Genomic DNA, 24,852 nt, shown 5'->3' with positions numbered 1-24,852 from the left:
ACGCTCCCAAATGACTTTCCTCGTGATTCTGGTTCTGCCAGATGACCTTCACTAGTGGCACTTCTTTGTTTCTTAGTCTCTTGACTGCTCTGTCCACTATCTGTGTAGGTCTGCTCTCGTAGCTAAGATCCTCTTGAATCTGCACTGTCTGAGGCTGAATCACTTGGCTAGGGTCGTGGAGACACTTCTTTAGCATGGAGACATGAAATACATTATGTATTGCCGACATGTCCTGTGGTAAGTCCAGCTTATATGCTACCTTCCCAATCCTCTCTGTAATCGGGTAGGGTCTTACATAACGAAGACTTAATTTGCCATTTTTGCCAAATCTCATCACTCCCTTCATAGGAGCAACCTTGAGAAAGACTGAATCCCCTACTTGGAATTCAAGTGGCCTACGGCGTGTGTCAGCATAACTCTTCTGTCTGCTCTGGGTAGTCTTAATTCTCTGTCTAATTTTCTGGATAGCCTGAGTGGTCTCATCTATCATCTCTGTCTGGATGCCCAACTCTACTTCCATTTCTCTTCTTTCACCTGCTTCTTGCCAGCAAATGGGTGATCTGCACTTCCTGCCATACAATGCTTCATAAGGTGTCATCTTGATAGTGGTCTGATAGCTATTGTTGTAGGCAAATTCAGCTAAACACAGATACTTGCACCAACTTTCCTTAAAATCTAGTGCACAAGCCCTGAGCATATATTCTAAGATATGATTTACTCGCTCTGTCTGTCCATCAGTCTGAGGATGGAAGGTCGTGCTGAACTTGAGTTTGGTGCTTAATGCAGTCTGAACACACTCCCAAAAGTGAGAGGTGAAGCGCACATCTCTATCAGAAATAATAGATTTAGGAACTCCATGAAGTCTGATCACTTCCTTGACGTATAGTTGTGCCAACTGCTCTATAGAGTGAGACACCTTGATGGCTAGAAAATGAGCAGACTTTGTCAATCTATCCACTACTACCCATATTGCGTCATATCCATTTGTAGTTCTTGGAAGACCTTTATGAAGTCCATGGATATGTCTTCCCACTTACACTCTGGTATTGGAAGAGGTTGTAACATTCCTCCTGGTCTCTGGTGTTCTGCTTTGACTCTCTAGCATGTCAGGCAGGTACTGACATATTTAGCAACGTCTCTTTTGAGTCCAGACCATCAGAACCTCTGTTTCACGTCTTGATACATCTTGGTGGAGCCAGGATGCATGAAGTAAGGAGTACTATGAGCTTCTTCTAAAATTTTCTTTCTCAACTCTTCATCATTGGGAACACAAAGGCGACTCCCCTGATAAAGAATTCCCCTGTCTGATACTCGAAACTCCGAATTATCTTCTTCCTGTATCCCTTGCTTGATTTTCTGGATATCTGGGTCTTCACTTTGCTTTCTATGTATATCCTCAAGCAGGGTTGACTCTAAGGTCAATGCAGAGAGTTGCCCATAAATGACTTCAAGTCCGAAATCTGACAACTCCTTCTGCAGTGGCAGGGATAATGATGACAAGGACATCAGAGATGCACTGGATTTTCTGCTTAGTGCATCTGCCACTTTTGTTAGCTTTGCATGGGTGGTAGAGGATTTCACAGTTATAGTCTTTGACCAACTCTAGCCACCTGCGCTGTCTCATGTTTAAGTCCTTCTGGGTGAAGAAGTACTTACAACTCTGATGGTCTGTGAAGATTCTGCACTGAACGCCATACAAATAATGTCGCCAGAGTTTTAGTGCAAAGACCACCGCTGCCAGCTCAAGATCATGAGCGGGGTAATTCTTCTCATAATCTTTGAGTTATCTGGAAGCATAAGTTATAACTTTTCCTTCTTGCATGAGAACAGCTCCTAGGCCTATCTTGGAAGCATCACTGTAGATGTCAAAACTCTTGTCACTCTCTGGAACAGTCAGGATAGAAGCACTGGTCATTCTCTTCTTTAGCTCTTGGAAACTCTGCTCACATTTGTTTGACCATTCAAACTTCTTATTCTTCCTAGTTAAGGTTGTTAGTGGAGAGGCTATCATGGAAAAGTCCTCCACGAATTTCCTATAGTACCCAACTAAACCAAGGAAACTTCTGATCTCCTTGGCATTCTTGGGTCTACTCCAGTTATTGACCGCTTCTATTTTGGCTGGATCCACCTGAATGCCTTCTTTAGAAATGATGTGACCTATAAACGCCACCTGATTTAACCAGAACTCTCACTTTGAGAATTTAGCATAAAGCTGCTTTTGCTGAAGGGTCTGCAGTACTATCCTCAAGTGAGTGTCATACTCCTTTGGTGTTCTAGAATAGACTAGAATGTCATCGATGAACACGATGACAAATTTGTCAAGGTATTCTATAGACACTCTGTTCATTAAGTTCATGAAGACCGCTGGTGCATTAGTCACACCAAAAGGCATGACTACAAACTCGTAGTGTCCGTATCTGGTCCTGAAAGTCGTTCTGGGTATATCACTTTCTTTCACTTTCAGCTGATGGTACCCAGAGCGCAGGTCTATCTTTGAGAACACTGTTGCCCCTCTCAACTGATCAAATGATCATCTATTATGGGAAGAGGGTACCTGTCCTTAACCGTTACTTTGCTCAGCGCTCTAAAACCTATGCACATTCCGCATAGACCGTTCTTCTTCTTAATGAACAACACTGGAGCTCCCCGGGGTGAATGACTAGGGCGGATGAAACCCTTGTCAAGTAGCTCCTGAAGTTGTTCTTGTAACTCTTTTAACTCTGCTGAAGACATTCGGTATGGAGCTTTTGAAATTGGGCTAGTATCAGGAACCAATTCAATTTCAAACTCCACTTCTCTGTTGGGAGGTAGTTCAGGTAACTCTTCTAGAAATACTTCTGGATACTCACAGACTACCCGAACGCCTTCGTGCTTAGGTCTTTCTTGTTATCATTGTCCTTCTAGTTCTAATTACTTAACTGAGGTTTCTGACTCCCCACTGTCTTGTCCTCTATCTTGACATCTAGTAATGCCAAGAAAAAGACTTGATATCTTCTCTATCCTTTCTAAAGATACTTATGTATATGAATATAGGAGAAACAAAACTTCTATCTTACTAAAGCGCATATAAGCAATTACTCCATACTGCAAATAATAAAGGAAGCATAAAAGGAAAACTTAAATACTTTCTTACTTGAAGACGACAAGGCTGATGCTGATGTGTGATGTTGGAGAATGGGAACTGCTCTGATACCAACTGTAACGACCACCCTTCTTACTACTATACTACTCTCTAAGGGTGACCGTTACTTAACTATTACTCTACTTACTAGTGTTACTTATGTTATTATTAGCAACACTTAAATTTATCACGACCCCAAAGAAGTTCCTGCCGAAAAATTTCGGCAGAGTCTCCCCTGTACTGGTGACAATAATCATCAATACATGCAAAATAAACCATCAGCCACATACGGCTGGTATATATACTTCACAACCACGCAGTAATAAGACACAACAACTAAAAAAAACTATTCTAGCAATAGCAAATGAATAAAGCTCCAACAGTGGGAAACAACCAAACTAACAATGCGGAATAGACTCAATTAGCAACATAAGAAAAAGGAAACAACTCTTTAACAGTCTCAACTTCTCTAATAACATTAAAGAATGACTCTAAACAACTTCTTAGCCAAGTCCCGAGGCTTCCATAGTTCAACATCACACATCATCCGCACCACCTTGTCGTCTTCCTTGCTATATCTTTTCCTTTCCTTTATCTGTAGTAAAAGGAAATGCAATCTATAAGCAAAATTTGCTTAGTAAGCGCTATCTAACTCACAAAATCTCGATATGCATGTACATATATCTATAACATAAACTAACTGAATGCTTACTGAAAACTACTAATGCTCATCTAATAGTAAAGAAATCAAATAGGTTAAAATACTAAACATGTAAAGCTACTCATGCTCTTCTAATAGTAAAGAACAGCAAGCTAATCTAAATAATATGCTAGCATAGAGGAAAACTAAACTTGCTGATTTAAAACAAAATGAAACTTATTTCATTCGTTTTAAACTTATTCTTTTATTCCACTTGTTTAAAACTTATACTTTAATACTTTTATACTTATGTGAAACTTATTTTACTTGTTCAAAAGTTTATACTTATAATACTTCAAAATAGTAATCAACTTCTCTTGGGCCCAGGCGTAGTACCATCTTATACGCGTTCCCTAATAGGTTGGGGTAGCGAGCCACCAATCCTAAAAGAGCAGACCTCGGTCTACCAGGGCCAAGACCTCGGAATTGGACACCTGTATTTGTTTAATGACAACCTCGGAAGTCGGGTATTAGCCTCTTCAAAGTAAAATATCTTATTATCTTAATTACTTCTTCTTTAAATGTCTTGGCATTTTAATAAGCACCTTGTGTGCTAAAATCCCTAAAATCTTGACTTTGAGATATACTTAAGGCCTTGGCCTTTTCTTTCTTTTCTTTATCTTTCTTATACTTGTTAATACTTCTAAAACAATACTTTTTTAAAAATAAACTGAAATGTTTAAGTAAATTATATCTTTGAAATGCTTAAACAAAAAAAAATCTGTCTACTATGCTAATAAAATTCTGCATATTAAGCTTAATAAATCTATTCTAAGATTGGAGTTCTGCATACAATACATATCAAAATCTGCAAACAATACTTATAAAAATCTGCACTTGAAACTCTAAAGAAATTGCTACTGTATACAATTTGTTAAATTCCAAACCTAACAATTCTGCATATCTACTTAACCAAAACTATACATTAAATACGTACACTTTCTCATGTTAACTGTCTAACAACCCAAATTGACCAGACTGCATAGGAAAAATTCCGAACATAAGCTACTTGTACCCCTTTCACGGCACAACTCGACTTGCACATTAAGATCACAAACAGAACAGAATCCAACTCACTTTTTGAAAAATGAAACTAAAACCAATTACAAAGTTAAAAACACTAGTAGTGAGGCTCCAAGTAGTATTCATCAGTTATATTGTGAGGCTCCTTAATATTTGATATTCAACCTTAATTCCACATATTCAGTATGTGAATATTACGTACTAAATGCATGTAAACATCTTTAGACTACTCATGACCGTTTAATGAGTACACCTCATATGTAATCAGTGAATATTAGCAACACTACTAATGAGATAAACAGGGAACTAAGTATCTGTTAATCATACTAGTAACTAATATGACCGTTAATAATTAGTTACACCAACTGATACTTTACCAAAATATTTAGAGTTGGTATAATCAGTTGGAAACGACTCATACTCTTCCTTAATAAATTGATACCAACAAGTTAAGTCGAGCTATGATAAACTTCCTCAACTAATAGGTTATGCCAACTAGATAATTATTTGGAGTTGCTCTGATTAATTAATGACCCTTCACACTTAAGAAAGCCAAACCTTCCTTTCTTTTTTCTTTTTTTTTTGTGATCCCTTTATGAAACTTACGGCAGCAACACAAAATCCCTAAACATGCTTCAACTTTAACCATGTCATGCTCCAATAACCCAACAAAAAGATCTGTAACTACTATGCAAGAGAAATCTAAAATCTGAACCATTTCTTGCCCATTGTCTAGCAACAAAAACCCAAATCTGTAGGGTTATATATAATCCGATCATGCCCATTAGGGTAGCAAAGAAAACCTAAATTTGAGATGCTGATCATAGCGGCTGTAAAATGAAATACTAATTATAAGAGCTGTGGAATGAAATGTTAACAACAAGGGGCTGTAGAATCTACATAATATGCTTGATCTACAAACATGCTTGCTCTACAAAAATGACCGCATGCTTCAAGAGAAAACCTTCTTTACAGAATGCTTCGAAAACCAAAGAAAGACTCAAGAATCCGAAACCTCAAAATCAACTAGTTCGAAATCCTCAATTCACGGCAACAAGGATAGAAAATCTCGAAACTACTCTTACCGCAGGTGAGTAGCTACTTACAGCGTGTTCTTGGATTTAAATCGAGAAGAAAGGAAGGTTCTAGGGTTCGGGCAGCTCAAATTCCGGCTCTTCTTCGTGCTCACAGCTTCTCCTCGACGAGAAGTGGAGAAAACCCCTCGGAGAACTTTGGCCGGCCGCCGGAAAACAAAGCCCTAGCTTGGCTTCGTTTCCGCCCGAGAAGAAGTCGCGCCGACGCCGCGTGAGGAGAGAAAGTTTTCGGGAAGGAGAAAACCTAATTATTTTCTTATAACTAGGTATTCTATTAACTATTACCATATAAATATATTTCGCTCCTTCCTAAATTAGCAAAGCCTGTTGGCATAGTTGCTTGGCTGCGTTCTGCTTAAGGCTCGGCTTGTGGGTTCGAATCTCGGCTGTTACTCATTTTCTTCCTATTATTTCTTGTTATTAACTTCTACTACTTAAATAAAATTCTTCCTTTATTTGATCAATTAATGACCGCTGGCACACTTTGTTAGTCGGGTTTTGACCAAGTCAAAGGTCTCGGTTTGGACATCTTTTTGTCAAAACTTCTTTCGTTTAGTAAAAATACAAAACAACCTCCAAAAATTACATAAAAATACTCTAAAAATTTCTAAAAATCTTTAGAATATTTCTATAGCATTTTAAAATATTTTTAAATTATTTTTGGGACTCAAATTGAGGAAATTTGGGTTGTTACAATCCGACATATTCTCGCACTAAATATTTTTTGTCACCTCATTACTACCGAGGTTTTGAGAGGTGATATAAAAATGAGTTTTCTCCATTGGCGAACTATGCAATATGTTTTACATACGCTCACATATTTTACCGTGCACACATTTTTTACTGTTCATTTTCTTCAATTTTCTCTTGATCACTTTACTGACTTGAGCGTCAAAGTATCTCTGCTAAGGATCCCTTCTCTACTTCTAGCTCTAATATTTTGTTTACTCTCTTTAATGTGCATAGAGTGGAAGAAGTCCTTTCCTCCTCAGTTCAAAGTCTTCTCTCAATCAACAGTAGGGCTACCTATCCAGTGTACATCTTCTTTGATTTCAGGCAAAGTCAATTTTCAACTTGAAACTACTTGAAAAAAGATAGACAATATAGTGAGTTATATATACATTAGTTAAGAAAACACATAAAAGATTGACTTTTATCAAGAATTAAAGAGTGAGAAGTTCTAATCCCCCGTTTGCAAGGCCACGCATTTGATCTAAATGCATCGGATATCGAGTAGCTTAGGCATACTTAACGAGCAACAAACAGTAAAGTTATCAATCATGCCAATGCTTAAAAATTTAAACAGATAACTCATATTTCTTATTTACAAGATATCCTATGATACCAACATTTGCAAGAAACTATGCTAAAATTAGTCAGTGTTTACCGTCCCAGCCCTTATCGAGAGCATATGATGATCGTTATCGCCACTCGAGTGCAGTTCTGATGATCGTTCCTTTTGAGAGGTTCCACCACCAAACACATTACAGTGCTTGATTGTGTCTCTGTAAATCAATGACTCCCAAGCCTCCCAATCTGCTTGGTGTAATGCAGTTCAACCAAGCAGCTAGCTAAGTGTGCTCCCTGCTGATTCTTATTGAACTGATCGTACCACAAAAAAGCTTACTGATCTTGTCAACTGCTTTAATCACCCAAGCAGGCAATAAGATCACACACCCTGTTTGGTATATCATTTTATGGCTTAGGTTTACCTGCCTCCCATTGACAGGAAGCTCTCCTTTGAGGTATGTAAGTATTTCTCATTGAACTCCAGAACAACTTATTTGGTCTCTTTGTGCCTTCCTACTTGCTGCCCCAAATGACTGATTGGAAGTTGTTGCAGTCAGCAACCCCAGAATGATTTTTAAATTAAATTTGAATTAGAAACTAAATTTAAAAATATTTTAATACGATCCTCCTGAGAAAAATATCAGAAGCACGAACTAATCCTTCCAACCTCCCGTCCTAGTTCTGTGGTTACCTAATGATCCACGACTACTAACCCGACGCCTGCTCGCCGTCCCCCTCTTCTACCCGCAGAGTGAGCGTGTGGGGCCCACTAGGGTTATTCAACAAACTCAGAAGTTTAGAACCGGTCCATCTCGATCTTCCTGTTTATTTTACGTTCAGATCACCTGGCTTTCAAAGGACAGGCTCGATTGTCCTATTGCTTAATATTTCGCCGCGTTGGAAGTGTATGTATGCATTATAGTCTACGATGCCTGCGACAATCGATGGAAGGTGTTTGGAAAGAAACAGCGCATCCGCGAAAGGAACGAATGGGTTATTGGACTAACCTTGGTGGTGGACCGAGCCGGTCCAGGCCGGGCCCAAGCATGCACAAAACAGGGCTGTCATTGCCGACGTACAATTGAATTGACCCACAGTGGTGGGTCAAACGGTCAGCCGATTCCAACTACTTCCCTTCTTCTCCTTTCTTTTATTCCTGTGTTACACGGCTGCTTAGCTCAGTCTCAGCCGCCAAATTTTACTCTTTTCTTCCCTTGAATAAGAATTCTTCTTCCTTCTTTCTTCCTCTTCGCCTTCTTCCTCCTCTAATCCGAGCGATCTCCTTCGTTTTCCTCCCAAATTTGGAAGGAAGGAAAGGAAAAGGGAAATGGAGGAACCGGAGTCTCCTTCCTCCTCTGCCTCTGGCACTCCGCGTAAGTCCCTCCTACGCTCCGCCACATGGAACGCCCGCTCTCAACCGCATCCTAATCACAACTCAAATCTGAATCCGAGCGCTAACCCTAATCGGCCCCCCAAACCCGGCCGCCTCGCCCTCCCCCTTCCCCCTCCCCTCACTGCCTGGGCCCCGATGACTGCCGCCACTGGCCCTCCACCCCTCCGCCTCTTCCTCCTCCAACCCGGCTGCAGATGACGGCGACCCAGACATCTCCCGCGTCGACGACCACGTCTTCCTCGGGGGCGACGCGGCCGCCCGCGACCGCGCGACCCTCCGCCGCCACGGCATCACTCACGTGCTCAACTGCGCCGGCGCCGCTTGCCCCGACCACTTCCGCGGAGAGCTCGAGTATAGCACTCTGTGGCTCCGCGACTCCCCCGCCGAGGATCTCGCCCCTGTGCTGTACGACGCGTTCGACTTCCTCGAGCGGGCGCGCGCTGCTCCCCGGGGCCGCGTGCTTGTCCACTGCCGCCGCGGAGCATCCAGATCTGCCGCCCTTGTCGTCGCGTACCTGATGTGGCGCCGCGCATTGACCTTTGACCGCGCGCTCCGCGCCGTTCGCGTAGCGCGTCCGTCCGCAGACCCAAACCTCGGCTTCGCCGCTCAGCTCCTCCACTGCCAACGCCGCTTCCTTGCCCTTCCGCCGACATCTGTCTCCTCTGCAATCCGTGCATACCGCATGGCTCCGCAATCCCCCTGCGACCCCCTCTACCTCGTCCCCAAATCGGTCGACCTCTCCACCACCGGTGCAAACATTCTTGATTCCCGAGGCGTATTCATCATTCACACGCCTGCTGCCATCTACGTCTGGCTTGGTCAAGGTTGCGAACCCTCCATGACCGCCGCCGCGGCTACCTCTGCTCTCCAGCTCGTCCGCTATGAGCGTGCTGACGGTCCAATTATCACAGTGCACGAGGGTTCCGAATCTGCAGCCTTCTGGGCCTCCTTAAACAATGACCCTTCGCCTCCTAACACTGATGAGTTCGTAGGGAAGCGGAGAGTAGAGCTCTATGATCTCGACTACGACATCTTCCGCAGGGCCATCCCTAGAGCTCGAGGGACACCGCCACTTCCGGCGAAGTCACCGGCGAAGGAGAGTGGTTGGACCCGTTTAAGACGCGAATTTGCAATCAAGGGTTTGAAGGAACTAACGAAAGCTGTGTTAGAGCGCAGGGTTTTTGACGACGAGGGCCTGCGGGTAAGCGATACAATTCGATCTCCAGGATCTTTCTCTATGGAGTCAAGCGCCACGCCATCATCGTCTACTGCCGACACTGCTTCAGTTATCTCTACCTTCTCGCCAAATTCCTTCTCTTCTTCTGATTGGTATAATTTGTCACCACCAAGCTCAGAATTATATAGGACGCGCCAAACTGAACTGAACTCGGATTTGCAATCATCTGTTACTGGGAATGTAAAGTGGATGGGCTCAAGAACTTTAGTTGAACGTAGACGAGATAATGCTCCTCTGGTTCTGTTACCATCATCTGCTGATGCCTCGGGGAGGCTTTCTTCAACAGAATTAGTAATGGATTGGTGCCCATCTCCTCCATTTATTTCAGAAGTGGAAGAAGACCAAGAAGCATTAGATATAGGACAACTCTCTTTGGATGCTTCAGACCAAGATGCCTCTGCAGAGGATGCACCTTCTGGTGCTGATGAGGATACTCAATTAATTCATCCAGTTCTTTTCAGGTGGCCTGATATGGATAAAGTGGAGGATGCGCATCATGGAGTTCTTAACTCTGACTCAGTGTTCTTATTGCTAACATCAGAATCAAAAGCAGGTTCTAGGAAGTCAATGATAAAAATGTATGTTTGGCTAGGAAGAAATAGTAGGCATAACATTCTAGGAGAGGAGGAAGAAAAAGAGACTGCACACGTTGATAGAATTGGCACCAAGTTTATCGAGCTCATGGGTATTCCATTGGATACTACTATACAGGTATGTTATATTTTTCTTTTGCCATACTAAATTAGCTTCTTGGACCTACATGCTAAATCGGAATTGTATACTTACCAGAAATCATTCTCAGTTCTCTATTTAGGAAATATATATATCTTCAATGAATTTATAATGATCTTTTAAACTCTTGAGATGAATTTGACTGAAACATCATCTAATGCTTTAGCAGTGTTTACACACTTTATATCCTTTTGTTTTTAATTAAGAAAGATCTATGTTTGAAAATCTATTTCTAAGCATAAACTATTTCTATAATTCTATATATAATCGACCAAGAGAAGACCTTTTTTTAGCAAGACAATGGTGTATGATTGAATAAACTATAGTATTTCTTATCTCCTTTTAATAGTCAACGAAAAGTATGTAATATGTCAAGATCTTTCTCAGTCTTGAGCTAGTTTTCTGCACCTTAAAGTTTGTTCACACTTATCTATAGGCTGGGTACCATTTATTAACTTAAATAGATGAAAACTGGCTAAGCTAAAATAACAAGGAACATTTTGCCATTTCCTCAAAGCACTACTTTTTATACTTCATATCCAATCATCATTTAATCTTCGTTGTGAAATTTCTGCGTTTCATGTCCATCCTACTTCTGATTTGTGCTCAAATATATTTTCTTTGTCAGATTTGGATTTGTGGAGTAAAAAAAATACTAATGTTGAATTATGGGATTATACATATCATAGAGTTTCATAAAAGTTTCTAGGCCACTTAGTGGTTTATCGTTGTCATTGTACACATTGTTGTCTTTTCCTGTGGTTGAAGTTGCACTGATGCCCTATGATAGCCCAGAGCTTTATCCAGTTTTATTATATTGTGAGTTTTTCATAGGGATCACTTAGACACATTAAAGGTTTATAGTTGCTATTGTTTTCTGCTACCAATATTCGAAGTGTAAGGCTTTAGTAGTACTTAATGGATACATCAATTCCTCTATCATGTCTGACTTTGGATCAATCATCCTATTCCTCAGTTGAGTATGGCTTGTTAAATAAGTAGCATGTCATGGTTACTTTGTGTAATCCATGGAAATTATGATGAGGTGACTGAGCAAAAAAAGTACAACTTGAGTAATGAATTAATAAGTAGAATAAAAATTATAGAAAAAGAAAAAGTATCTCTTACTCTAGATATACTAGAAAAAAGGACCAGAATATGCAATGATGAGAATAAACAAGAATACTTGCCAAAAGCATATTATCCTCTTTTGAATGACACATATTGTGGAAAAATAAACAAATTCTATTCACATACGACCATGAATCATTTAATTACTTCGAAAGAAAATTCCACGAAAATAGTTTGGATAAATAAGCTTCATGGTCTATTTTCGATTTCTAATAATTACCAAGCATTTGAACATGAAAAAAAATCAACTTAATGAAAATTCACCATGGAATTATATTATTAATTCATTAACGTCAATTGATCAATTATCTTTTGAGTACATATCCAATTCTCATTTGAAAAAAATCTTCTAAACCTCACACCACTATATTTTTTATCATACTGTATTATTCTGTATATTTGGAAAGAGCCATTGCAATCACAGGCTAAGGGAAAATGTCCTTTGACCACTTGAGAAGAATTCTATTGAGTTCCTTGTTCGAATACGTAATAGAAAGTCAAAATTTGTCCTTTAGATTACTTAGAAAGGAAGGAGAGAGGAGGTGGAAAGGAGGGATAAGGGAATAGGAAGAAGCCATGAGATTGATTACTTGGTGATGAAATGAAAAAAAAAAAATACTCTGTTGTTGATCCATCGCTTTCTCTTCCAAATTTGTCTCCTTTTGTCACTTCTTGGAAACCATTTGACCTCCTTACAACCTTTTGCAATCACAACATTCATATTATCACCAACATCCTCCACCTCCACACCATCATTTATGGCCATGGAGTTCATTGTTGCCCTCGACTTCCTCAACTCTAGAAGGTCCATATCCTCAGTGATGAGCACCATATTGGGCCATGGTGGCAAATGACATTATGGCCCTTTTGCCTATTAGGTGACTCTTTCTGCCATCACACTTATATTTGGGTGAAAGCCAAATTAGCCTAAATCCTTTATGTAAAATAATTTGTTAACTCCTTTCGATTCATAATATGTTAGTGTTTCTATAAAAAAAAATGAGAATCAGGATACCAGTTACTCCTCTAAGATGGCATTTCCATTATTCCATATTACTTGATTGCATAGATAAGTCTTGGAAATGTGCATGGCTTTTTTTCTTTTAGAAAAAAACATCATTTATAGTCTCGATCATGCTATGAGACTCACTAGTAGGGACTCTTCAAGCAACTTCCTATGTGAACGAAGAAATTTTTTCTTTTACAACCAATCTCTAGTAAAATTTCATACAAGAAATAAAGAGAGAGAAAGAGCAATAATGGAGTTAGTGGATCTAATTCCTATTCTCATTGCCAATTCACCATTACTCTTTATGATGGGTCTGAAAGAGTAAGTATGCTGAGACAGAAAGGGGCATCCATATTCTCCCTTCCTGTGGAATCAGAACTTATCCTCCTAAATGACCATATATTAGTCTATAGTTGGGAAGTTAAACAATTAGAGTTGAAGGAGTGAGGGATACTATTTGATATAGTTACTAAATATAATTAAAAGGATTTAAATAACTTGGCCATTTACTAAGTGGATTAGTAGAATTTATTTAGACAAGCTTAAATAGGAACTTGGCTCCATGTAAGAGATGTATTTGTAGTTGTTGAAGATTTTACTATGTTTGTCATCATATTATTTTATTCATGAAGTTAACATCATATAGTCTACTAGCATTAAAAGTGACGTATATATTTGTGGAAATAGATTTAGTGCCATGTTATGCATCACAAGCAAGAAGTCGATAAATCCAAGTGCTTTAGTTGGCAAATTTCATAGACATATATGCCTTAGTGTCTTGCAAGAAAAAATGATTGTAGAAATTCAAAATTTTAAGTTGAAAGAAAATGGAACGAGGGGGGTTAGAGTCTTTTTTAAAGGTCCAATTATGACTCATTTTTAATGATAAATCAACCTATCATATCACTTCATAAACAAATAATCAATTTATAAAACAACACATCCAAATATATATATATATATATATATATATATATATATATATATATATATATATATATATATATATATATATTAAAGTGCTCAATTCTCTCTCACCAAGGAGAACTTGACTCTAGTCAACTTGTCAATATATGAATTTGGATGTCCTTTCCAATAGCTAAGGAGTAATATTAACGCCATTTCGGTCTTAATCTTCGAGGAATACAATTTTTGCAATGTCTTTTCGTTGGTTGTCCCTTCTAATCAGGAAGCAATGCAACTTATTATGATGTAAAAATGCTCCATGTGGGTCTCTTGTAACAAAGTTAACATGCAAGAACAGATGGTCAAACATCTCCAATTAGTATAAATTTTAATTACAAATTTGAACTAATGGTTAAAATAGTTTGTACGATAAGTAAATATACATTAGAACTAATTTTTCTCAAAATATGACTAAATAAATTAATAAGAAGGTCCTTGGAGTAATTTTTATAAGATAATTCAACTACATGAATATAAGAGGATATATTATATCATCACTAAGTACTTTACAATAATCAATTACTAAAATAACTTATTCTAGCAGATGAATTTCTCTTAATGGACAGTTGACCTAAGAATGCTGGTTTGATTGGTCGCCTGCTGCAAGCGCTTTCCGATTTATCGTGGTGGCTGGTGGGAAACTTCTGTGGAGCCAGTCGGTCACTCCAAAATTAGTCAGCGTAGGCGGGATACCTGGTGCCAACTAAAAAAAGGAATCCTATTTTGTTTTGACTACTTATAAATAAACAAATTCAAAGTTTTGAAAAATTAAACATCATGGTTCAAAAGTTTCAATCTCATTTTTATTCTCCACATTATTATGCTCGCTATTAGTTGTTCCTTTTGGCACCGTGTGAATACTTCCAAGTGTTTATCTAAATATGCAGTCATTCTTGGCATCTAAGAAAATTTTCAAACTTCTAGAGAAATAAAAGGATATATAATAATTTATTGGTGCAAGGAGCACTAGATGATTGAACCTGAGTTTTGATATTGGCAAAGGGTTCAAAGTTAACTATTATTGTTATACTGATAAGGTTGAACAAATGAGCAGAAAAGTCCTAAGTGATCTTAGACAAGGTAAAAGTCCTAGTGAATATTAGGCAGGTGGAAGTCCTAGTTGCGGCTAAGCAAGGAAGTCTGAGGGATTAGATAAAAGTCTTAGCAGGTCGAGGACATCATGTGGAAAATCCTAAAGTCTCCCGGATGCTGAGCAAAAATCCAAATGGTCGAGAGGACCGATTTGACACCAGGTAAACTCTCATGAGTGGAGTAGGTAAGGGTGCGTTCCCCGTAGAAGGAACAGTAGTCGTAGGATTTCAGGGAAATTCAAAAGTCAGAACTAGACAATCTCTAGACTTTCAAATTATCTTTATTTTGACTCTGCTAACTCTTTGGTGCTGGAAATATTATTTGTGTTAGACTAACATTGGTTGCAAAAGCAAAATTGAAGAGGTTGGCCGAAGCCCTCTGCGTTTGAGGCGCGGAGGCACCTCCTGTGTGATGGAGACACTTCAATGCAGAAGGCGCAAAGGCGCCTCAGTTCGAGGATGCGCCTCCGTGCAAATCAGATTCAAGTATAGACTCTGCTTCAACGCTTGCCGCATGGAGGACTCATGGCGTCTCCGTTTGGATGGAGGTGCCTCCGGTCAATAAGAACCAGGCCTTTTAACGCTGATCTTGATTGAGTTAGAGATGCCTCCAATTGCTTGGAGGCGCCTCAGTTCACCTATATAAGTACAGTGCCGAACAATACTCACAACACCTTCTACAAATTCTGTTCTTGTGCACTGCTCTGAAAAGCTCCCATCGACGCTCAAATGTTGCTCCGACAACAATGCCCAAGATAGTATTCCAAGTTATTGGTATAATCATTTTGTTTATTGTACTTTCAATTCCATACATTTGTAATCATTCGAAGTTTTAGTGGATTGCTTAACGAAAGCACTCAACCAATGTGGGCCTCGGAGTAGAAGTCGTCAAAGGCTTCGAACCAAGTAAAAAACAAAGTGTTAGTATTGCTTTATTTGTTCTCTTAATTCTCTTTCCGCTCCGCTTTCTCGAACACTTTATGAAAAAAAAGTGAAAAAGTCATGAGCACTATTCAACTCCCTCCCTCTAGCGCTTTCAATCCTACATAATTGCTGAAGGTAACTGATGATTGTGGGGTCATTTTAAACAATTTAGCAGATTCAACCTTTCTTTGGTTAGAAAATTTTCAAAAAGATGATAAATATCTTCCCGTGCCTTTCAAATGGTTTTCACAATCATATTTATTGGTTTTAAACTAGTATATGACTGAATTGTGCCATTGCAGGTGCATAGTGTTCCAAATCATATAAATTGGTTCTAAAGTTAGAATGGAGCTCAAATGGTAGATCAATAGTGTGTCGATATATATATATATAAGGGTTGTTACCCTAGTTACCTTGTGAGCACCATGCGTAATTTTTTTTTAAAAAAAAAAGCTTAAATACTAATCTAAACCCTAAATTATAAATTCTAAACCCTAAGCTCTAAAAAAATAAAGGAAAAAAAATATATACATGATGCACACAAGGTGAGCGCCATAAGATAAGTAGAGTAACAAAATTCATATATATACACACACACACACACGAGGTGAGTCCAAGTTTGGCATAATAACTGTTTATTTAGACAATCTGAGTGTTTTATATTGATGCAAAATATTGTTGTTGGCTGAAACACAGGCAAAGATATCTTTGATTTACCCTTCATTTCTTTCTCAGGTTCCTTGATTTATTGTGATGTTCCTTGGTCCTTTGCCTTCATGCCTTTGTAAATTTTTAATGTAATCGACTACAATTCTGACTCTTCAAACAATTTCAGTTTCTATAACTAGATAGGCTCAATGGTGCTTGCAAAATTTGCCCTTGTTTTTTCGTTTATAGGGAATTTGGGTGACAAGATTTCCGTTGTGATTCCCAAGGTTAAACCATCTCTGAAAGAGTGAAGGTTTATGTTTTATTTATTGGTGAACTCATCCTTCTGAAAAACTTGTGCCATAACATGTGTCAGAGCTCTTGACAAGTTGTACAAAAGACTTTCCTCCTTTTCCTTGTTAATTGTCATTTTGATGAACCTTACACTGAATAATATCATTTAAACATCCTAATATATTCTCTCAAGTCTTATTGAACCCTTGGTTTTTAACTCTATATATTCTTCTTGCTTTATCATCAATTTATGGTTGATATATTAACCTGGCAGTGGATGGATCTCGTCCATGTAATTAGTTATGAAGAAGGAACGCAAGAGTACTTTTTCTGAAAGGGATTTATTACAAGCTTACTTGCCTTTTACCCACCCAAGCTTTGCTGTGATGATTTACAGATTTCTTACATGCTTACTTACTTGTGACATGTATAATCTGCTATAACAAACAAAACTCTCGTGAAGTTTGTTGGAAGGATCCTGACGGCTTGCCAATAACTTCCAAAGTTTTGTTCTACAATAAGTACAGTCTTCTCATTAGTTTACGTGTCTCCTAAAACTTGACAATACTTGGTGTTGTCTTCACAGGTAATTAGAGAGGGCGAGGAGCCAGAACAGTTCTTAAATCACTTATTCTCTTTCCACCAAGCTAAGGAAGGCATTCATTGAAGACGCAGAGAATGTGTAAGTGAGATCTAACGTTCTTTGCAACCATTAGCAATTCATAATTCCTGATGGAAGATGTGCATAATGTTTTTTTTGCGATTTAATTCATTAGGAAAACGGTATAACATGGTAAAAAAATGGTAAACCAGGTAACACCGAATCCGAGTGACCCGCTTGGTCCCACGGAAGTTTCCCCCGACCGTTAAGGTAAATTAGGAAATGCTTGCGGAAAGCTCAGCAGTCCATGTATTCTTTGAAGGAAAAATTCTTATAAATACGTCATATCTGAGATTGAAATGCAAATACTTGGGTGACAACTTGTCGTCCTTTTGTTATACTGTTGTCCCAGGGGCAACTGTGTAACATGGTAATTAGAACCTCTAGTATCATCAGCCATCACCATGATGTGTATGGAGCTGGGCGTTGGAAATTATGGGAAATAATATTTAGGTGAAAATAGCACTCTATGGTAAAAGGTACTCTCTCACCCTCTGCTCTCTAGTTTATTACAACAGTTGTCATTTTCATGTTTATTTTGCATTTGACTAATTTGTCACTCCTGTATTCGTGAGAATGACAAGTACAAAAGGTTCAAATGACCATTTTAAAGATAAAAGTAATTCCAAGCTTGGATTGTACCCTACGCTCGGCCTATTCTAAGAACAGCCATGGGCCATAACCACTTAGGTTCAAGGCCATGTCCAAAAGCGTTGGGCATGCCGAGCATGATCCTACCATAGCACAATTGCTCATGTTGAGCAGCCTAACCTATTTGACATCTCTAATTGAATCATACCTGCATTAGTGTGTTTATTATAATAAAAGTTTGCAAGTTAGATATCTAGTACTCTTGGTTTTTTGTTCAAGAAAGATATCATTGTTAATTATGTGTAATGTATGATTGTTTAACTTTTTAAAAGATATCACAGTTGGAATAAAAATCTATAGAGGTCTTCAGAGAGAATCATATGGAGCCTTCCTCATAACCACATGCATACATATAATGTGACAGGTAGTGAAATGTGGACATTTGAGTTGAGAGATTAAGATGAAGGCTCCATGTGATTCTATTGCATATAGACTAGGGACATTATGAAGTCTGTTTCTATTGCAACTATAAGCATATATTGCTTGCAGTGTCTAACCAATGTCCCTAGATAAGGTCAATCTTGCATTGTCCATTTACTGGACCGAGGAAATAGAATCTCAGTTATCTTGCCTAACGATGATTGGGTTGGTCAATGTCGATGATGTGTACAAGTTAAACATCGATCAGCTATGGCATGAGCTACACGTCATTTAAAGCTGCGAAATCTATCAAATGGCCAAACATGCCTTAACATTTAAGAACCAAGAATGAGTTTGTTTAAACATTATTGGTTTGAAGTACATTTAACTATTTTTTTCACTTAACTAAGATTTTTTTATGTATAGGCTTATTTGGATGTTTTGAACACTAAACACAAGCAGTTTTTAACTCAAGGACTAAACCGGTCGGTAGATGGAAATCATGCACGAGTTTATAAATCATTGAAAGGTTTAACGGGTAATGAATGCAATTTCGTAATCAAGCTTCGCGAAGGGGCAATTCTATCATAAACACTGGGCCTGTAGCATTTGCCGGCACCTTCCACAAAAGCAGAAATTTAATCTGCTATGAAAAGTCTTGGCAAACTAAAATCTTCAGGGTTGGAGATGGTTTTGACTCTGACTTCATTCAAAGCTGTCAGAATATCATCAAAACTGACGCTTTCTAATTGTTTGTCATTTCCTAATTGTGCACACATCATCAAAGTTGACTTCGAAAAGGCTTTTGACAAGGTGAACTGGTCAAATTTGATTTTGATACTCCATGATCCAACAGTTGGCTTCACTTGGATAACTTACCTACGCATTCGTCTCCCATAACGATCGAATATGCTGATGACACATTAATGTTTGATCCAATTTTGACAAAAAGCCCTGGTATGAAGTCAACTAAGAATTAGTCTCTCTTTCCCATCAAGTGTAAAAAGATATCAAGACTGAGTTCCGATATCCAATATTCTAAGCTTCCAAAGTTCTTATTTTATACGTTGGCAACTAGAAGTCAAGTCAAATGAGTTGTAAAGTAAACTCAAAGACATCCCTTATCGTTTAAGGTTTGAAGTGTCACCTTCACCAGATGAGACAACTTCCACCAGGTAAAACAAACAAAGGACAGAAACCATAAGCATTTAATTAAGCGACCTGCAAAGGCTATATCTGGGTTTAGGTGGCTGGTTGATGTGACCTGGACCAGACTGAGAATTGGCTGCAGTGGTTGGATAACTCTCAGATGATCAAAGCCTCATCATCATTTTTAAGGGTTAAATTGCCAAACCAGTGTGGTGTCAAGCAGAGTTGAGATTGAAAAACTCAGAAATGGTTCGAGCGTGGCACAAGGAATGGACTGGTGAAGGTGGATAAGAACCAGATGAGAGGGGCAATGGCCGTTCCTTCGACTCCAGTGGAAGTGAGTGAGAAGTAAGATGAATTTGAGAATTAAGAGGGGCAGTGTGGTTGGTGGAGGAACAAACCACACCAGCTTGGACCAGTTGGCTTCCAACCATCATGTGCCTGAGGCTTTCAGTTACAGTGAGGCATGGGCCTATCCTTCTTCCTTCTTGATTGGTTTGGGATGAGAGTAACAGTTTCAAGGCTCATGAATCACATTTGATACTTTTTCGATGGATCAATGCTCGACTAATGTCAACATTTCTCGGAGCATCCTAATGGATTCTGCATACACTTCATGTTGTCGGCTATGAACTATTTCGATTTTGATCTAGCATTTTGAAAGGACACTGATCTCTTGCTCGCTATGCACGAGTCTAACTTGGGTGTCATAAAGGATATAGAGAAAAAAAAATTAAAAAGCGCTCCTCTTTTATTGAAATCGAGGTTCTCCTTTTCATTAATCATAAAGGGAACGTCCCATTTCACTTTTTTATATTTGAATTACCGCCTCCTTGATCGGTCAATCCAAATCCATGGAAACTAAATCACCTTGCATTACGATTTGAAGTTATTATAACATTACAATAGGTTTGATTATAATATATTATTGACTAACACTTGCGCACGGATTATAGTAACTATGAATTATAGTTAGTATAGCATATTATTGATCGATATTGAATTAAGTTGAATAAGATCTTAATTTTGAATTGCAGCTGTTATACATTTAAACAACTATGATATATAATTATTTCAATATGATGTTGACTATTATTGATTTGAGTTGAACATGATCTCACTTAGGTACATGTTGCTATTATAATATTGTAATAATTATTAATTGTAACAATTATAATTAATAATTATTATAGTACGTGATAATATATTCATAGTTGTTTATCTCCTTCGTGTTGACCTTGGAATAAGTTGACGGGGACATTGGGGGCGAACGTATTCGTCTTTTATCATCATATTCGTAGTTGTTACCCGGAGGAGTAATTTAAATAATAAAATAAAAATAATGAGGAGTCATTTTGATGACTACTGAAAAAAATATCCTTTTGACAATTCTAATTGTCGTCTTCTCAAATAAATGATCCCCCCTTTCACGAAAAAATAGAACAAATTAAAAGGAGAAAGCTGTCCATAAATAACTAACTAAATAAAAACATTTGGCAGGTAGAAAACAAAAGCCATCCATGAAACACTAAGATATTTACATTTTAAACATATTAAAATAATCACCCACTTTATATTGATATTTACCAAAATGCATCCCAATATTTATTCTTCTTCCCCAATCACGCCTCTCTCTATTAGTTTTCTTTTCCTTCTCATTTTGGCATTTAATTTCAAAAATCCTCCAAAGAAATTAAACAATTCACCCTTAATATAAATATGATTTAGTGACTAATCGATATAAATCCAAATTAGGCAGTTTGACTAAATTCTAATCGAACCTCAAACAGTTTGCTAAAAGTCAAATTGTATATATGTGGATCTAATTGCATAGAATGATTTACAAATTGATTTAGTGACTAAGCAATATAAATCCAAATTGGGCAGTTGACTAAATTCTAATTGAACCTCAAACAGTTTTCAAGCTAAAAGTCAAATAGTATATATGTGGATCTAATTGCATAGAATGATTTACAAATTGATTTTTTTAAATCAACTTGTGTAACCTAAATTATAATTATCAAAAAGTATTTGAACTCAGCGACTGACATTTCAATTGTTGCCATTATTATTCAGCTTAATGGACTGATGAATTAATGGCATGTATCTATCACAAGTGGAGCAAACTGCCTTCTTAATTAATTAGAAGGTAAAATAAACAGGTCTGGAAATTTTAAGGGCGTTTTTGATAGTATATTGAAACCCTAGGGCCATTTTAATGAATATAAATTTTCATTTGTAAATTTCCCTTTATGGAAGTTAGTAATAAGGTTTTGAAAGATTTTTTTTTAAAAGGCATCCTTTATTTTTATTATAATTAAAATGACATTTCATTTTAAAATATATTAGAAAAATATTATTTTTTTTATCACAAAAATATCTTTATTCGAGATATTATAGCAATAACACAAAAATAAAAGTATTTTTATAATGAAATATAATATAAGAAGGGTATAAACTATTAGCCGATCGTAAAATTAAGATATAATTGAATTTTAAAATGACCATATTAAATTATATTTCAATTTGATTTGTAAAACATTGTAGTAATAAAGATGATTATATTCCTTCTAAACGTCTCTTGTAAATTATATGATTAATTTATAGTGGATCATTTATCTTAATTCGTGAAGTGCGAGAGACATTTTAACGCAAATCAATTTATATAACAACTTGATTAGTAAATCATTTTACAAATTAATTTTTCTTATTGTAAAGTTGAAAAGGACAAGTTGAGATGACGTTGACCTCGTTTGTGGGGCACTCACTGAGTTAGTGAGCTGTGAATGCATTTCCATCTGCGCACGTTCTTCATCCACGATAATGTCACATAATTCAAACCCTAAATATATGATCAAGTCACATTCATTTAAATTGGAACCAATCCAATTACTTTACCTCTATCTCAGTTCTATCTTAAATATTCAATTTATTTTCTTTTTTTTTTTTGTTTTCTTGAGCCGTCCCGATTCAAACTATACTTGGGGAGGGGGGCGGCCACCGCCAGCGGCCTTCGACTGTCGATCCGATCTAAGCTATTCCCTGGGGAAGGTGAATCCAAGAGGATCACGGCTGATGCAATTGCATACATAATCTAGCTACTGGCGGACCTTGGCTTTCCTTTGTTGTCCACTCCAGCTTCTACTCCTTTACTTGTGGATTTCGATCGTGATCGTGCCAACCGCAATCCCCTTAGGACTATCTTTCTCAAGGGTATAATTTGGGTCGAACCTGCGGCCGGATGCTGCCAGCGGTGGGCGGGCTATGGTGAGTGGGACACGAGGACATGGGGATTCTGGGACGGAGGATCCCGTCTGCCATGATTCAAATTCTAACTATAAAATTTTTCATCTACTTGGATGAGCTACAAGAAATATTTTTCGATTTATCTTCAGTGAAAATTTTAAAAATTTCTATCATTTAGAGAAAGTCTTTGTACTTTATGTTGGCGATATTTTCCGATTTATCTGAACGCTCGATGGAACAATTTTTTAGACGGACGGAATCAACTTCAAGATCAGTTGATTTTAAAATGTTAGATATCTAAATTAATAATAAAAATAAAAAAAGTTGGAATCGACTTCTGTTTGAGTGGCAGCGTGTGGTGTGATGGGGAGTTGGAAAAAGTTTGCCCGTTTACTTTTTGTGGTTGATATGAATTGCTATAAATTTCTCCGTTTACTTCTTTGACGAGGACAACCTTAATTTGATTGCAACGCTCTTTAGAAATAGATGATTGTCATCGTCATGTCTATCTTGTAATTCGTTTCTTCCTGAATTTTCTTTGGAAATAAACAAGGATTTTTTTTTAAATCTTTAACTTAAATAAGAAGATCATAATTTTAATTTTAATAAAGATGAATATTTTATAAATTGACTTTAAATTATTTATAGGAAAAGATGATAAAATTTAGACACCTGAATTATATAAAAAAATATTGAACGGTTGGACATCTGATTAATTTTTTACTTGATGGACGAATTAGAATAAAAAATAATTAAGGGTTTATATTGATTGTAAAATTGTAGGAGTGATTTCAAAAGGCTTGTAAATTATAGGAGGTAAAGTGAGAATTTTCACTCGCGAACAAACAATGGCAGAATCGTGCATAGATTAAGACTAAAGTAGGGGTCAGCTACGCGCGGGTGACTCAAAATTTAACTCCATCTTGAATATGATTGAGCTTGAGTCAACTTTAATTGATTAATTAGAAATTGAGTCGAGTTTGAACTTAATTATTATTGACTCGGTCATTGGTCAAGCCATCCGAGCCAATAATAATATATATTTTTATAATATATAATATATTAATTTATTTATTAAAAAAAATAAAAATAATATAAAATTTGAACTCATAATTAAATATTGAGAGTTCAAGCTCGAGCTCGAGCTTGAGCTCAACTCTATAGACTCGAGCTTGAGCTCGAGTGAATTCAAGCTCGAGTCGAAGTAGTATAAATCGAATTGAGTAGAGTTTTAGTCTAAGAGGAAGTTTGGCTGAGTTTATAAGATATCTAAAATAGCTTATAAGTTGTTTTGGAACTTATAAGCTTTTCAAATTTGTTTGGTAAATTTTTTCAAACAGTTTATAGGCTGTCAAAATAAGTTGTTTTGAAACTTATAAGCTGTTTTTAAAAAAGTATGGAAGACTCTATTTTAAAAAAAAAATCTTATTTTAATAATTTGTTTCTTTAAAATATCCTTATATAATTTCATAAATCCCCATCTTATCCTCCATAAATTTTTATAAGCCTAATATCTTTTTATCTCCGTCGACTTTTCTTCCAACTTTGTGTCATCTTCTCTGTCAACGCCTTTTTCTAATTTTCTCTCCCCTGATGTAGGAATTCGTCCAAAACCCTCTATTAATAAAAATCTCAAAACCTTCTATTAATAGTATTATACCTTTTTTGATAATTTTATTAATAAAAAGATCTTATAATACCAAACACATCAATATCTTTAAGTTGATTGTAATAAGTTCACCCAAATACTTTAACAATTTATTTTTAAAATAAGACCTAACAACTTATAAGCTCCTAAGACAACTTATAAGCTGTACGAACACTTATACATTATTTTTAATAAGTTTAGCCAAACAACCTCTAAGTCAACTCGAACTCGGCTCAGTTCGTCTCACGCCCTAGACTAAAGAATAAGATACTTAACACAAGGGGTGAAACAGGGATATTAGCAAACTTTCAGTGACAAATTGAAAATTTCTGAGTCAATCTCATTTGAATTGTCCCTCAACCGTTGACGATGGCAGTTAAAGTCAAGTGAGTATCGAACAGAAACCGTTCGATAATCGTGATTTTAATGATTTATCTATTTTCTACATCTTAAAATTGAGAACCATATATTTCTTTTTTGTATT

At 37.2% G+C, this 24,852-nt stretch overlaps 1 protein-coding gene across 1 annotated transcript; it reads left to right on the top strand.

Moving 5' to 3' along the window:
* Nucleotides 1-8,555: 8,555 nt before the first annotated feature.
* On the top strand, nucleotides 8,556-17,933 carry LOC122019014 (protein-tyrosine-phosphatase MKP1-like). The gene is made up of 3 exons (XM_042576525.1): nucleotides 8,556-8,601; nucleotides 8,759-10,569; nucleotides 17,240-17,933. Exons 1-3 carry the CDS (start codon nucleotides 8,556-8,558, stop codon nucleotides 17,318-17,320), a joined length of 1,938 nt encoding a protein of 645 aa, XP_042432459.1. The 3' UTR covers nucleotides 17,321-17,933.
* The last annotated feature ends 6,919 nt before the right edge of the window (nucleotides 17,934-24,852 follow it).

The sequence above is a fragment of the Zingiber officinale genome, chromosome 9A (genome assembly GCF_018446385.1).
Source record: "Zingiber officinale cultivar Zhangliang chromosome 9A, Zo_v1.1, whole genome shotgun sequence".
NCBI lineage: Eukaryota > Viridiplantae > Streptophyta > Magnoliopsida > Zingiberales > Zingiberaceae > Zingiber > Zingiber officinale.
This window is presented reverse-complemented; position numbering and strand designations above follow the sequence as displayed.

Bases quoted from the DNA above. Each gene is read 5' to 3' on its own strand.
- LOC122019014 (XM_042576525.1), top strand. From the start codon at position 8,556: ATGGAGGAACCGGAGTCTCCTTCCTCCTCTGCCTCTGGCACTCCGC. The intron at 8,602-8,758 runs GTAAGTCCCTCC...CTGGGCCCCGAT, and splicing joins CTCTGCCTCTGGCACTCCGC to GACTGCCGCCACTGGCCCTC. The intron at 10,570-17,239 runs GTATGTTATATT...TTGTCTTCACAG, and splicing joins CATTGGATACTACTATACAG to GTAATTAGAGAGGGCGAGGA.